This window comes from Capra hircus, chromosome 3 (assembly GCF_001704415.2).
Source record: "Capra hircus breed San Clemente chromosome 3, ASM170441v1, whole genome shotgun sequence".
Taxonomy (NCBI): domain Eukaryota; kingdom Metazoa; phylum Chordata; class Mammalia; order Artiodactyla; family Bovidae; genus Capra; species Capra hircus.
The window spans coordinates 116993521-117009670 of NC_030810.1; the positions used below are offsets into that span (position 1 = coordinate 116993521).

At 38.4% G+C, this 16150-nt stretch overlaps 1 protein-coding gene across 1 annotated transcript in view; it reads right to left on the bottom strand.

Moving 5' to 3' along the window:
- TMCO1 (transmembrane and coiled-coil domains 1) overlaps positions 1238-16150 on the bottom strand; it is a 60811-nt gene continuing 45898 nt past the window's right edge. The window contains exon 7 of the mRNA XM_005677092.2: positions 1238-1829. Within this exon, the coding sequence (XP_005677149.1) occupies positions 1731-1829 (99 nt within the window). The 3' untranslated portion in view covers positions 1238-1730. The remainder of the gene's footprint in view (positions 1830-16150) is intronic.

Genomic DNA, 16150 nt, shown 5'->3' on the forward strand with positions numbered 1-16150 from the left:
TCTGTTAAATGAGTGTGAGAACAGTATAACTTTATGGTGTTGTCTTGAGATAATCCCTAAACTAGATAATCCATGAAACATTTAACTTTATCCATAGATTTTATCAATTTCTGTATTGACCATTGTTGCTTATATCCCACACCTTTCCCCTGGTATTCTTTCTTGTCTCTGAAAATACATCCTTTAATAGTTCAGCTATCTTGGATACCACAGCTGTCAAAATAATGTCCACAGTTTTGCCCCCAAACTTATGGTTTAGGTGTACATAAAATTCTAGGTTGATAATTATTTTGTCTAGCTTTGAAGATATTATCCCACGGTCTTCTGGATTTTATGCAATTGAAAAGTCTGATGTTGGTTTACCAGCTGTGACTTTCTCACTGGTAGAAAACATGCATCTAAGGACACTACTGATAAATGTAAATATTTAAGTAACTACAGCTACCACCGGAGAAGGCAATGGCACCCCACTCCAGTACTCCTGCCTGGAAAATCCCATGGATGGAGGAGCCTGGAAGGCTGCAGTCCATGGGGTCGCTGAGGGTTGGACACGACTGAGCGACTTCACTTTCACTTTTCACTTTCATGCATTGGAGAAGGAAATGGCAACCCACTCCAGTGTTCTTGCCTGGAGAATCCCAGGGACGGGGGAGCCTGGTAGGCTGCTGTCTGTGGGGTCACACAGAGTCGGACACGACTGAAGTGACTTAGCAGCAGCAGCAGAGCTACCACTCCACACAGGATTTCCAATTCCACAGATTAGGGAGGAAGATCATGGTATAAGCATTCTCTCATCCTTTATAAAGAAGCACAGCAGGAACTGAAGGCCATTGTGACTACAAGGAAGCGCTGCAAATTAGCCACATGCAACTATAAACTTGCCTCCAGGGGGAGAACTAAGAGTGGGATCAACTTGAATCTTCTCAAGAACCTAACAGATTGTACTGGGGTATGAAGGAAACTGCTGAGGAGTTCCATTGTTATACTCCCATGAGTTACTACTTTCCTCTCCTTTCATGCTTTCCAATTCCTATAACAGGGCAACTTTATATTTGAGCATATGAAGCAAGAGTGATAAAATATTACTCTCAAACACTGCCTCATGGTGAGGGGAAGGGGAGAAAAAGAACAAAAACAAAAACAGCATTGCCCCTTTCTGGCCAATGTTTACCCTTATGTTCAGATTACTAAAAATATGTATCTAGAAATATGGCAAATCAAAACAGATGTCTCCTTGTAGATGAAATAAGTAAAATTCTAGCCTCTTTTATTAGATCTCAGGTCATGTATTTGGCTTAAAAAAACAAAACAAAACACAATATATAGTTTCAATTAAGAGTCATATAAACTAAATTTTTCTTCCAGATCTCAAAATGCCCATGGAGAGCCAACTTCCACGATACATGGCACACGGCACATACTTGAAAGCTGACCCCACAGAAATATTAATGTAAGCAAAATACGAATTTGTTTCTCATTACATAAACATCACCTGGGCTTATTTAATCAACACACTTGTTTAAAAAAAAATTAATCTGTAACCAAAAGCACTATCACGTTTGTTAGGTACCATTCTTATTCAAATTATACCCCCCAAAAGCCTAAAAATAACTCAAATCTAGAAATTAGCCCAAGTGCTAAGGCTGCCTATGGCTCTTGCTGTAAAATAGTTGCTGGGTCTGATTTGAATATCTGAAAAGAATGACAGAAATATAGGGTTCTTCTTGATTTCAAGAAAACTTCCCAGAAGGAGGTGGAGGGCCAAGAAATCCACCTGCCTGCTTGGTGGCAGCTCGTGAAGGGGCAAGGCCAAGAATCTTCTGGATGTTCTGTGAAGGAAACAATAAAAACTGGGTTTTAATATGAGATATAGAGAAAAGTATTTAAAATACATCTCATAAAGAGAAGGCTTACAAATAAAAAGTACTGATATCACCTAAAATAGAATGATTACTACTGTGTTATTTTTCTGCCCTTTCTGAGTCTTATAGCTGAATTCAGTCATTATTGCAACACCTGAAGCTAAAACTGAAATAGTCAGTATCAACTTTTTCAAATAAGTGAAAGAATTAAGAATCTTGCAAAGAGATCTGAGTCCAGAATCCACCTGTATTTTTAGCACAGCCCCTCATCTTTTTCAGTTGTCCCACTTTTTTTTTAGGAACTCAATTTTATGAAACTAGAACTCATAAAAAAATATTTTTATACTCAGATGTCATCAGTTAATATAACATTAAATTAAATCACATAAATACAACAATGAGTAAAACTAATACAAACTGGGAATAAACACATTTGGCTCTTGAAGGACAGGACTCAACTAGTGGGAGCAGAGAGGTGCAGGCGGTCTAAAGAGCAATCAGGAGTGGATGGTGTGATGTGGGGAGGAATTGGTTTGCTTTAAAGGTAGAGGAAAGAGGTACATGAATTTGGAGGGATAAGTAAAGGTCAGTTAAGATTTTGTACAGCATTTGTAAGAGGGAAAAACCTTAAAGATATCTAATTATGCTTGTTAATTCCTTCATTTAATATTTGAGAAATCAATTAAAACCTGGAAGAGTAGAAAAGTGAAAGTGAAGTCGCTCAGTTGTGTCTGACTCTTTGCGACCCTACAGACTGTAGCCCACCAGGCTCCTCAGTCCATGGGATTTTCCAGGCAAGAATACTGGAGTGGGTTGCCATTTCCTGTCCAAAATTATTGATAAAGTCCCACTAGCCTCAAAGCATGGCCAGAAAGAAATAAACAATAAAAACAAATCTAAAAACAAGAAGAAAAAGAACCATTAGTAGTTCAGCTAAGTTTTCCTCAGTAAAGTTGGAGAATATTTGTATTACTTTCATAAGAAAAGTAGCTCCTTCATGCCCCCTTTAAAAGTCCACTGCACAAAGCAGTAAGAGCCCAAATAACAGAATGCCACTCCTGTTTAATCAGTAAGCATCCCCTGACCACCTACAATGTATCCAGCAAAGCAAGGCGTGATGGGAAATTAAAGATAAAATCTAAAATAATAAGACATTACAGAATTAGCTACTGATAAACACATCTGTCTAGCTAACAAATACAATAATATAATCTAGACCAAATGTACAAAGCATCCTTGCTCAGTTATTCTGTAGAAGGGTCAATTAAGTGAGTCCTTATCATTTTAGAGATAAAGACCAGTGTAAAAACCTCTGATGCCCTTTAAATCACAGGTTTACTGTGATTTAAAGAAGACAAGTAAAAGGAAAGTAGGAAATATTCCAAAGCACAGACTGAAAGGGTAGACTGTTGACAATCTCATTATGAATTAAAAACATATAAACGACCACTGGACACAAGCCACTGTTCCAGATGGAAAACAGCCCTAACAGCAATGACCACAACAACAGAAATGTTTAAACAAGGCACTTTAGTAGCCAAGACTGAAGTTCATGTATATCCAGGCAGGTTTATGCTTTGTTCTCCTTGTGGATCTCATCTCAGACTCCCTCTGTAAATACCAAATCAAGTTTATCAGTGGTACATTACTCACGTATTTGTATTTTAATACCAACGCTCTGCATTTACTATATGCAATTTTATCTTTTAGTGAAATTCTAGAAATGAGTTTGAATTCCTGCCTCTGACAACTGAACCCACAATATTTCACTTTTAATGTTTACTTACTTATTTATTTTTGACTGTGCTGGGTCTTTGTTGCTATATGAGCTTTTCTCTAGCTGCAGTGACTAGGGCTACTCTCTGGGCTTCCCTGGCAGCTCAGAAGGTAAAGCATCTGCCTGCGATGCAGGAGACCTGGGTTTGATCCCTGGGTCAGGAAGACGCCCTGGAGGAGGAAATGGCCACCCACTCCAGTACTCTTGCCTGGAGAATCCCATAGACGGAGGAGCCTGGTGGGCTACAGTCCACGGGGTCACAAAGAGCTGGACACGACCGAGTGGCTAACACTCACTTTCAGGGCTGCCCTCTAGCTGTGGTGCACAGGCTTCTCCCTGCGCTTGCAGTGGCCTCTCCCATGTGGAGCACAGGCCGCAGGGCACGTGCCCGTCAGTAGTCCCGGCTCTTGGCCACTAGAGAACAGGCCCAGTGGCTATGGGTGCATGGGCTTAGTCGCCCCCCCAGCATGTGGGCTCTTCCCAGGATCACAGATCGAACCCGTGTCTCCTGCATTGGCACGCAAATTCTTTACCACTGAGCCACCAGGGAAGCCCCTCCCTACCTTAAAAAGGAAAAAGGTTTATTTATCTCATGGACTAGTTTTTCTTAGATAAAATGCTCCCTGCTTCTCTGTCTAGCAGGTCTTTTCCTCTAAAACACATGTAGAAACTAACTGGTGGTCTTAGATGCAACAGACCCTGGTAAAATGCTCCAGGCCACGGTTCTCTCCACAGTAGTGATAACATTCTACGCTGCTATAAACTCTAAGTTTGCAAATAGTTTTAAGGACTAGACATCAGTCCTTAGTTATCCTTGGTTTTGAGATGAGACAGCTGGGGCAGATGGAGGTTATAACTCAGGCACAGTTCTCCTCTATTAAACCACAACTCTCTAAAGGATATTTATCTTAGAAGTGAAAAACCTTATAGCAGGCCTGACCTGTTAAAAAAACTTACAATTATGAAGACTATATAAGAGCACACCATAGAAAGAAAAAATACATTACACTGTTAAGTGAATAAGTGCATATAAATAAAAACCCATAGAATGTACAACATCAAGAGTGAACACTAATATAAATTATGGACTTTTGAATGATGATGTGTTAATGTAGGTTTACTGACTGTAAAGAAATGTACCATTCTTTTGTAAGGTGTTGACAGTAGAGGAGGCTATGTGCAACTGGGGGACAAGAAGTCAGATAGGAAATCTCTGTATAGTCCATTCAGTTTTGCTGTGAACCTAAAACTGCTCTAAAAAAGAGTCTATAAAAATGCACATAAAGACTTAAGAGTATATGGAAAAATAATAATTGTATTAAAATAGTTGTAAATCACTTTCTCATTCCTTGTCTTCAACTTTTTACAATATTGCTGAACAGGATAATTTAAAATGAGAAATATTTCCATAGGTGCTGTCTCAAAGTGCTAGGCATTGTTCTAAGCACTTCACATGTAGATTCTCATTTAATCCTCACAACAACTCAGTGACACATATTATCCTTATATGCAGATAAAACAAGGAGATCCAACTGTCGGGTTGTAATTCAATAAATGCTCACTGACCTTCACACTGTATGGCAGGTTCATCTATATATATTTTCTCCTTTATATCTTTCAAGAACTTCATTCATTAAACTTGACCTGACTGCTTTCCTACAGTCTCTCAATTCCCCTCCAATTTTTCAAGCCTTCTTATAAGAAACAGTTTAGAAATATGCATTTTGCTAAAAGATAAGAGTTTCAATATATTAAGAAGATGATAGAGAAGAATGCTTAACAGAAATACAAAATATAAGATGTGGACATGCTTTGGAAGTTATTTTTTGGAAAAATTATTTTGAATTTCTGTCCAGTCCTGTGTAATCGGGTAACAACTGAAGAGTGTGTGTCAGAAGGGAAAAACAAAGGAAAAACATTTTCCCGTAATCATGCCTTCTTTTGGCAGGAAACTCAGAAAAATACCACTACAGGATTTGCGTTCCTTCCTCTCTGCAAAGGATAAGGACTGGTGATCAAGAAAAGGAAGTTGTTGGTTGCTAACTGGATATTTTGGGAAGACACAGGTCACTGGCAATAAACACATTCTGCTAAATTTTATTTCTTAGTCATTTAGCTAAAATAACTCAAGCCATAGCCGCCCTCACTTTGCTCTTTGTTAGTTTCTCTGGCATCCGGCAACCAACCTTCTGTCCCAATTGATTACAATTTCTCATCAAGTTCCCATAACATAATCTTTACTTTATGCATAATGCTGCCTGTAAATCCAAACACCCTGAATGGCCCCATTCAACAGTCCCAGGATTTTCACACTGTATCAGAATAGGCTGTTCAGGAGGATGACAAAAAGATTAAATATTTAATGACAGTACAACACTTATGTAGCTGAAAGAGTACTGGGTAACAGTCAGAAGACTTGATTTCCAATACTGGCAAATTATGCAAAACAAACCCAACAAATATGCAATATCTTTTTATTGTACCAAATCTCAATTTTCCTTATGTTTAAAAGAAGGGGGCTCACTAGATCAATGATTTTTAGACTCTGTAGTCACAGAACCCTTTCTTAAAACAAAATCTCATGTAAAAAGTCAACAAAGAAAATTGATAAAATAGTGTTGGGAACCTGGAGCCCCTTGTTGGGCCCTTCATATTTTCCCACCAAGCACCTTGAAAGGAGCCACAGTCCTGTGTGGCTGTGGCACTCTAACATTCTTGAACACAGTTATGTTGTAATAAATTATATTGCTGACTTCAACGCATATCTTGCAAGGTGAAAATCAAAATTCTAAAAGGATAAGCACATCTAATCTGCACGAGAGTAACATCATTTCCTTCGTAAAGTTGAATGAATATTTTTCTCTCCTTAGGTTGTCCAAAGGCCTCTTTTGTAAATAGGACCTCTTTTGGGAAGATTAGGGGATCAAGTGACAATTTCAATCAGTCAAGGAGAATGTTCTGAATTTTAGTTTTGTGTAAGAAGATAGATGTTCTATCCTTTTAAAATCTCATAACAGATAGTAGAACCCAGGTGGCACTATGTGGGGTATCTAAAACTCAGTATGAAATTGTAGTCTTACTAGTTTGACGCACCAAAGAACAGAGTTTAGGGCAACCACGAATGTGAAAGTGTTAGTCACTCAGTCGTGTGTCCAACTCTTTGCCCACCAGGCTCCTCCATCCATGAAATTCTCCAGACAAGGATACTGGAGAGGGTTGCCATTTCCTTCTAAACCATAGCAACTGAAAAATATTCCTGGAAAATAGAGTTAATAGGGCCCTGTAAAATTCTGCATCTAAACTCTGCCCAGGTGGCGCTAGTGGTAAAGATCCTGCCTGCCAATGCAGGAGATACAAAAGATGCAGGTTTGATCTGTGGGTCAGGAAGATCCCCTGGAGAAGAAACTTACTCCAGTATTCCTGCCTGGAAAGCCCCATGGGCAGAGGAGCCTGGTGTGCTAGTCCATGGGGTTGCAACGAGTCAGACACCACTGAAGCAACTTAGCATGCAAACTCTGCCCAATTCTCTGGTTAACTCTTAAACCATTCATAGGAGAGACTGCCTTCAACCAAATATGACTGAAATAACTTAAGATTTCCTAGATGTCTACCACAAAGAAGACAGACCTTGGAGTTTGAATGTCAACTTAACTGTCCACTTAAACAAACAAACAGACAAAAACACCCCTCTGTGTTAAGAATAACAGAATCTAGACTATAGCTTATCACTTACAATGCACATGATACGATCCAAAATTGAGACATACCAGGGGATGGGAAAACATGACCCAGACAAAAGAAAACAGGCAAAAGATAGAGTTCAACCTTGACATGATCCAAATGTTGAAATTAGTAAGCAAGATTTTAAAGAAGCTAATTAACCATGACAAGGGACATAAAAGAAAATATATTCATTCACAATAAATGAACAAATGGTAAACTTCAGCAAGGAAGGAAAAAGACTAAAAAATAACCAAATGGAAATTCAGGAGCTAAAAAATACTATATCAAAATTTCAAAATCATTGGATGAGCTTAGGTTTAACTCAGATTAGAGATAAAAGAGGAGTCTTGAAACTCCTTTTTTAGATTAGAGATATGAGAGAGGAGTCTGTGAACTTGAAAACAGATTACAAGAAATTATCCTATCTAAACAACAGACAGAAAAAGACTAAATAATTGAAGAGACTCAGTTTTCTATTGGACAAAACTAAAAAGACTATAAGTAAATGGAATTAAGAGAGAAAGAATGGGGCTGAAAAAAATATGTGAAGAAATAATTGTTGAAGTCCTCCCAAATTAAAAAAAAAAAAGCTATAAGCTATAGAGGGATAATTTTTTTTTTAAATACCCTTGGGGGGTGGGGGCGGGGTTCCCTGCTGGTCTAGTAGTTAGGATTGCCCAGGTTCAATCCCTTGTTGGGGAACTAAGATCTGTTAAGCTGCCCAGTACAGCAAAAAAACAAAAAGTTACATTACAGTACCCTTAGGTACATAACAGTCAAATTGCTGAAAACCAAGCTTAAAGAAAAATATCTGAAAGCAGCCAGAGAAAAATTATTATCTACAGGGATACAAAGACATGAAGGTCTTCTCATCAGAAATAACTGAAGCTGTTTCACCAGTGGCCACGGGGGCCACACTGTCCTGATTTCAGAAGCCAGAAGCTTCCCTCTGGGCGAGGGCCCCCGGGACCCCCAGCCAGGCCCTGCCCAGGCGATGCTGCCCGTGGGTGCTTGTCACAGCCCTGGCCTGGTTGCCGCCACAAGTGACAGTCCACTGCTCCCGACTGCTCGCCCTGGGGGGATGGCCCGCCCACCAGGAGCCAGGCCCTCCTGTCTGTGCCCTCCTCATCCCCAAATGCCTTCTTTCCTGTGATCAGCTACAGGTTTCAGAATATAAGATCCAACTGTATATAACTGTAATAAATACGGTTAAAAGAAAACAAAACTGAAGCTGAAAGGATTAAAACAAACAAAAGCAGTCAATCCAGAATTCTGTATCCTATGAAAATATCCTTCAAAAGTAAAGATAAACAAATATTTGGGGATAAATGAAGAGTAAGAGAATCTGTCACTAGCAGACTTACACTACAAAAGACACACGCAGGGAGTTCCCTGATGGTGCAGTGGTTAGGATTTGGCACTTTCGCTGCTTGGGCCTGGGTTCAATCCCTGGTCAGGAAACTTAGAGCCCATAAGTCACATAACAGGGCCAATAAATCAATAAATAAACAAAGGAAAAAGAAACACATAGAAAGAAGGAAAGAAACACAGGGAAAAATCACTTAACACTGTGCTGTGAAGTACAGACATTAAGCAGTGACATTCACCAACAATTCTGGACTCAGTGATCTCTACGTTCACTACATACTTTCAAGCCTTCATGTTTTACTCAAACTATGCCAAGAATATTCTGATAAAATTGGAAAACCCCTACTTACCCTTCAAGACACATTTTAAATGCCCCTCCTGTACAAAATCTCAGTTTCACAGAACTAATTCCTATAGTCATTTCACTTCCATAGCATATTATTCCTCCTCCCAAACCATTTTATATATGTACACATACACAAAAGTTCCCTGGTGGCTCAGACGGTAAACAGTGTCTGTTTACAATGCGGGAGACCCAGGTTCGATCCCTGGGTTGGGAAGATCCCCTGGAGAAGGAAATCGCAATCCACTCCAGGACTATTGCCTGGAAAATCCCATGGACAAGAGGAGCCTGGTAGACTACAGTCCATGGGGTCGCAAAGAGTCGGACACACTGAGCGACTTCACTTCACACAAAAGTTATCAATCACATTCTGCTATTATTTATGGATCTGTCTTCCCGCATAGACTGTGAGTTTCACAAGGGTAGAGATAATCACTCCTTGCTCTTACATGTCAGCATCAAAGAATTCCTGGCATAGTGAAGGACTTGAGTCATTCTTCAGCAAGGACAGGAATATTCTAAATGAAGCCTTAAACTCACTGAAACAATTCAAAGGGTTCAGATTAAGATGATGCCTGAATAATCTGTTCTCACTTGGTACTTACCTCTCACTTTTCAAACCAAATGCATTCTCTAACTGATTTAAAGTTAAACACTACAAATGAAAATACTTTGCTTAAAAACAAGCTATACTGGAATCAATGAATTAGGCTCTAACCCTTAAATAAAGTGGCACAAACTAACGACGAGATGCAGGAGGTGGCAGGCATCTAGTTGGCCCTTCTACCATTTCGATGACTTTGAGATGAACTGACATGACATAATTAGAACCCGTCCTTACAGACATGCAAGCCATATCAAAATTCTTTGCCCTACGGAAGCCAAAAGTGTGATGAAAAATTAAACTTACTTATTTTTATCCCTGTCCTAAGCACATATACCTGTTGAAGGAGACAATGACAAATTCTCACTGACATTTCTTCAGATCATAGCCATATATGCATATGGTTATATATTAAGATGTGGGTGACAAAGGAAAAAAAATATAAGAAACTCTTTCTTGTGCTTTTCTTCATAAACACTAATTCTTTTTGCTTTCCAAGTAAAGAGAATTCTGTCATGGCTTTAACTATCATATACATTTGCTGGGATCTTCACTAAGATTTAGAACACTTTCTATAGAGGAGATCATTTACTCAATCCATTACTGACTCATAATAAGAAAATTAAAAAAAAAAAAGCAAGTATTTTAATTTTAGGAATTAAGAAAATTTCCTTTTATTCTTAAAATTCGTCACTACACTGGACTAACTTAACACCTCTGATAAAGCTGGCAGACCTACCATTTCCGCTGCTACAAATTCACACAAAGGAAATAAAGATGTGAAGGTCAAAGCAGCTAATCACTAATCACCACACATTAAGGAAGTAAACAAAAGGAGAAAGATAAAACAAGGAAAGGTAATTAGATTTATTTTCAGTTAATATGACAGATCACCACCACGTTTTAATCTATGAAAAGAACCAGTCCTATCTTGGGCTGGGAAACAAACACTAATTTTAAAAACATCCCAAGGGCAGGGGCAGGCGCTAACTTGTTTAAAAAAAAAAAACCTACCACTTTAAGAATAACAGCTAACTTTCCATATCATTGGCATCTGATTATCATAATGTGGTGAGGTTGCACACTAAACCCTAAACCCGATTTCATCTTTGTGAAAATTTAGACTCAGAGCAGTTATATGACTCCCAAGGACATTAGGCTAGTAAGTGGCAATAAGAATCAAACCTTGGTGTTTTACCTCCAAATACTGTATTTCCTTGGGCTTAAAGAATCCACCTGCAATGCAGGAGACCTGGGTTTGATACCTGGGTTGGGAAGACCCCGTGGAGAAGGGAAAGGCTACCCACTCCAGGCCAGAATACGTCCCGATCCAGGAATCAAACCTGGGAAACAGGGAAAAATTACTGAAGCAGATAGATATCCTTATTCAATTTAATATTTATTACACCTCTATCATAATAAGGGGGCATGTTACGATAAGTAAGTGTTAGTAGCTCAGTCATGTCCGACTCTGTGACCCCCATGGACTATAGCCCACCAGCTTCTCTGTCCATGGAATTCTCCAGGCTAGAATACTGAAGTATTTTGCTATTTAGTCTCCAGGGGACCTTCCTGACCCAGGAACTGAACCCAGGTCTTCTGCATTGCAGGCAGCTTCTTTACAATCTGAGCCAATGTTGTAATGGGAAGCCCTGATGTTATGATAATCATGGGACAATGCTATGTAAGTTAGCAGTTGTTTTTGTTTGTTTTTTGCAGTTCTTAAGGTGATGCTCTTTTATAACCAGTTAGTACACTCCTATGCTCGGGGTACTGTCATGAAGGGACTAGAGCTAGTCGATTCAATCACACTATCACTCTCAGTAATGAAAGTGGATTCTGGTTAACACTGTAATGTGTGTGTGTGTGTGTGTGAAGTCGCTCAGTCGTGTCCGACTCTTTGAGACCCCATGGATGGTAGCCTACCAGGCTCCAGGTCCATGGGATTTTCCAGGCAAGAATACTGGAGTGGGCTGCCATTTCCTTCTCCAGGGGATCTTCCCAACCAAGGGATGGAACCTGGGTCTCCTGCATTGCAAACAGATGCTTTACTGTCTAAGCTACTAGGGAAGTAAACTGACATACGTAAATGCCATGATCTTTCATAAGATTATGGTCTCAAACTGGTGGTAAACTGATACTTCAGATTAACAGTGCTGGGTAAAAATGGTGACTAGTTATGGAAAACACTGTGCTGATGCCTCAAAAAAATTAAACACAGAATTGCAGTATGGTGGCAATTCTACCTGTGGAGTATAAAGGAAAAAGAAGTGAAAACAAGAACTCGGACATTGATACACCTGTGTTCACAGCAGCATTTCTCACAACAGCCAAAAGGCAGAAGTAGTCCTTTGGCAGATGAATAGATTAAAAACAAACGGTATATACATACAATGGAAAGTTTGTTCACTCTTAAAAAGGAAATTCTCACATATGCTACAACATGGATGAACCCTGAAAACATTCCAGTTACAAAAGGACTTCAGTATGATTCTACATTTATGAGGGCAGATTCACAAACACCAACAGTCAAAATCACAGAGACAGAAATTAGAATGGTGGTTGCCAGGGACTGAGGGGAGAGGATAATGGAGATTTAGTGTTTAATGGGCACAGATTTCCTGTTTGGGAAGATGAAAAATTCTAGAAATGGATAATGGTGATGGTTGTACAACAACACGCAATGTACTTAATGTCAAAGAAATGAACAATTAAAACGGTTAAAACAGTGTATTTTCTGTGATATTTATTTTACCACAATAAGTGAAAAAGATTAAAAGTACTGGGAAATCAGAAAGCAGTTTCTGGGCATAAGAGAGCACTGCACTTTCCTTGGGAAAACTGCTACCAGGGGCAGTCACACTGACAAATTTAAACCTGAGACTCTGCAAGTGTGACATGTATGTTCTGACCCCCTCCTTCATACTCTTTTACTCTAGGATCTCAGATAACATTGTTTAACCCATCCTATGGCACCCAAATCCAAAAGACCTGATGATCTACACAAGGTGTGAAGAGAGGAGGAGCATCCTTAGTCAAACACAGATGTTCAAATTTCAAAGAGAAAATACTAATTAATAATTTAACAGAGATTCACTCCATTCAAATAAAAATCAAATTCAAGAATTATCATTCACCTCACTGCATCTTACGACCCTCTAGCTTCTTGGTCTTTGAAAAAAATGGGGAGGCAAACTTTGATCTCAAATGAATCCATGTTTTCATGTTTTTTCTCATAAAAATCACACAAAAGTTGGCAAAGAACAAAAGAGAAAAGAAAGAATAAATAAGGTATGCCAGTATTAACTCCAAATGGATTGAGCCATGACTATATAAGAAACTAACAAACAGTAGAAGAAAACAACGGTGAATTTCTATATAACTTTAACAAAAGACTAATAAGAAAAAAAAAAAAACTCCAGCAGACAAAATTTTGCATGGCAAAAACCATACTAAGTAAAACTGAAACACAAACAACAGTTTACAAAAATTATTAGTAACTTAGAGCACACAGGGCTAAACTCCCTAAGAGCCAAAAATTAAGAAAACGACCAACAATCCAATAGTGAAACAGGCAAAAAGCATACAGTGTCTCACCTACCAAAGAAAGAAAAAAATACATGAGTAGCTCTTAGACAAACAGAGACGCTCAATCCAAATGCAAATTAAAACTACAATGAGAGAGCAATTCTTACCTAATACACTAAAAACGCCAAAGTTCAACAATTTCTACTGGAGGTTGGGGGCAATTATGAATTTTCATACATAGAGATAGGGAGTAAAAAGTGGTATAACCTCAATTTGCCAAGTTTGTAAGTTTATATTTGGGTATAGTATCTACTGTTTTGTTTCACACATGCCTTTTAGGTGCATACTATGTACTCGATATAGATTCTTTAAGGTATATACAGGAAATTAAGAAATCACTACCTTAAAAGAATTGGGGAGGAAAGGATAACATACATGAAAATTACAAGTAGACAAAAACAAATTAAAAAATCCTGTAGTGTAAGGCAGAGTATGACCAATCACTAAAGAAATTTGAATCATTCTATGTTAGTTTCCTCATCACTTAATCAATTTCACAACCTCAATGCAAAAATAATTCATTATGTTTTCTCAAAATTACTTTATGCTACAGTATATATCTGAAATCAAGTGGCCTATTTCTTTGCCTAAGAATGGTCTCATCGAGGGAATTGTATTCTATACTCTGAAAATCTCATATTTTATGATGCTTGTTTCACAGGCATCTACAGAGTCAAATCTTATATAACCTGAGATCCTAAAAACAAACAGAACAACAGAAGAAACTATGGAAAGAGCAAGTGAATGTGGATTTTAATTAAAAGAAAGAGGCAAATATTCCACATAAAAACTTCAAATGCTGAACTATTTCAGACTGGAAATAAGTTCATAATCCTCCTGTTAGTATACATACTAAGAAGTGGGGAAAGGAATACAGAAACTTTTGGCAGCTAATAAAATAAAAATGATAAAAGTAGGTCATTTTAGGGATTTTTCAAAGATTTTTAATATCTCAGAATACCTGTACTATAGCTCCATATACTTTTCTCTTATTAATATCAGCGCAGAGAACTGCACAAACCGAAATTAAAAGTATGAACATACATCCTCCTTGGCTGAAAAGAAATACTAAGTTTTTTTTTGGCTGCCCATTCTCTCCTCCCACCCTTTTTGGGGTATTCAGTAAGCAAGTACTTCATTAAGCTCTACCAGTCTAGTATCTGTAGATATTCTTACTTTAACTTTATAGCACATACTACACACTCTTGGTTCCCAGAGTAGCATGGCTGGCTGCTCTATCGCCTGTTTTTATTCCACTGGAATACAGCAACACTCATTCATTTACTTATTTTCTAGGGCTGTTTTCATAACACAATGGAAGAGTTTGCAAAAGTCTGCCTAAACCCTGTTGCCTGTTTTTTGCAAATAAAGTTTTGTTGGAACATAGCCCCACTTATTTCTTTACATCTTGTCTAGCACTGTATTCATACAGAGTTGAGTTGCTGTGATAAAAATTGTATGGTCTGAAAAGTAAATACAAAAATATTCATCACCCAGACCCATACAAAGTAGTGAGTAAATAGAAATTTTGCTGATTACCATGGTAAATGACCTCATGAAATTAACTGCTATACATATACCTCACCAGAATTTCTGAAATAACTGAAAGGAGTTTAAAGACTAGCTTGAGCGGAACTTTCTCAACAATCATTTTTAACATTTATTTCACTTAAGAAAATGCTACAGTTTTCAGATGGTAATTTCTAGGTAATGAAGTCCAGGTAGTAGTACAAACACAAAAAGGCAAAATGGTTTTCTGAGAAGGCCTTACAAATAACTGGGAAAAGAAGAGCAGTGAAAGGCAAAGGAGAAAAGGAAAGACATACCCATATGAATGCTAAGTTCCAAAGAATAGCAAGGAGAGATAAGAAAGCCTTCCTAAGTGAATAATGTGAAGTAATAGAGGAAAATATAAGAATGGGAAAAACTAGAGATCTCTTCAAGAAAATTAGAGATACCAAGGGAACATTTCATGCAAAGATGGGCACAATAAAGAAAAAAAATGGTATGGACCTAACAGAAGCAGAAGATATTAAGAAAAGGTGGCAAGAACACACAGAGCTATACAAAGAAAGATCTTCATGACCCAGATAACCACGATGGTATGGTCACTGACATAGAGTCAGACTTCCTGGAGTGCAAAGTCAAGTGTTTCTTAGGAAGGAAGCATCACTATGAATAAAGCTAGTGGAGGTGATGGAATTCCAGTTGAGCTATTTTAAAGCTTCAAAGATGATGCTATTAAAGTGCTGCATTCAATATGCCAGCAAATTTGGAAAACTCACCAGTAGCCACAGGACTGGAAAAGGTCAGTTTTCATTCCAATCCCAAAGAAAGGCAATGCCAAAGAACGTTCAAACTACTGCATAACTGCACTCATTTCACATGTTAGCAAAGTAATGCTCAAAATTCTACAAGCTAGGCTTCAACAGTACATGAACTGAAAACTTACATATGTTCAAGCTGGATTTAGAAAAGGCAGAGGAAGCAGAGATCAAATTGCCAACATCTGTTGGATCATAGAGAAAGCAAGAGAATTCCAGAAAAACATCTACGTCTGCTTCACTGCCTATGCTAAACCTTTGACTGTGTGGATCGCAACAAACTGGAAAATTCTTAAAGACATAGGAATACCAGAACACCTTACTTGCCGCCTGAGAAACATGTACGCAGTCAAGAAGCAACAGTTATAACTAGACATGGAGCAACAGACTGGTTCAAAATTGGGAAAGGAGTATGTCAAGGCTGTATACTGTCACCCTGCTTGTTAAACTTATATGCAGAAAGTGAGTGAGTGAAGTCGCTCAGTTGTGTCCGACTCTTTGCGACCCCATGGACTGTAGCCTACCAAGCTCCTCTGTCCATGGGATTTTCCAGGCAATAGT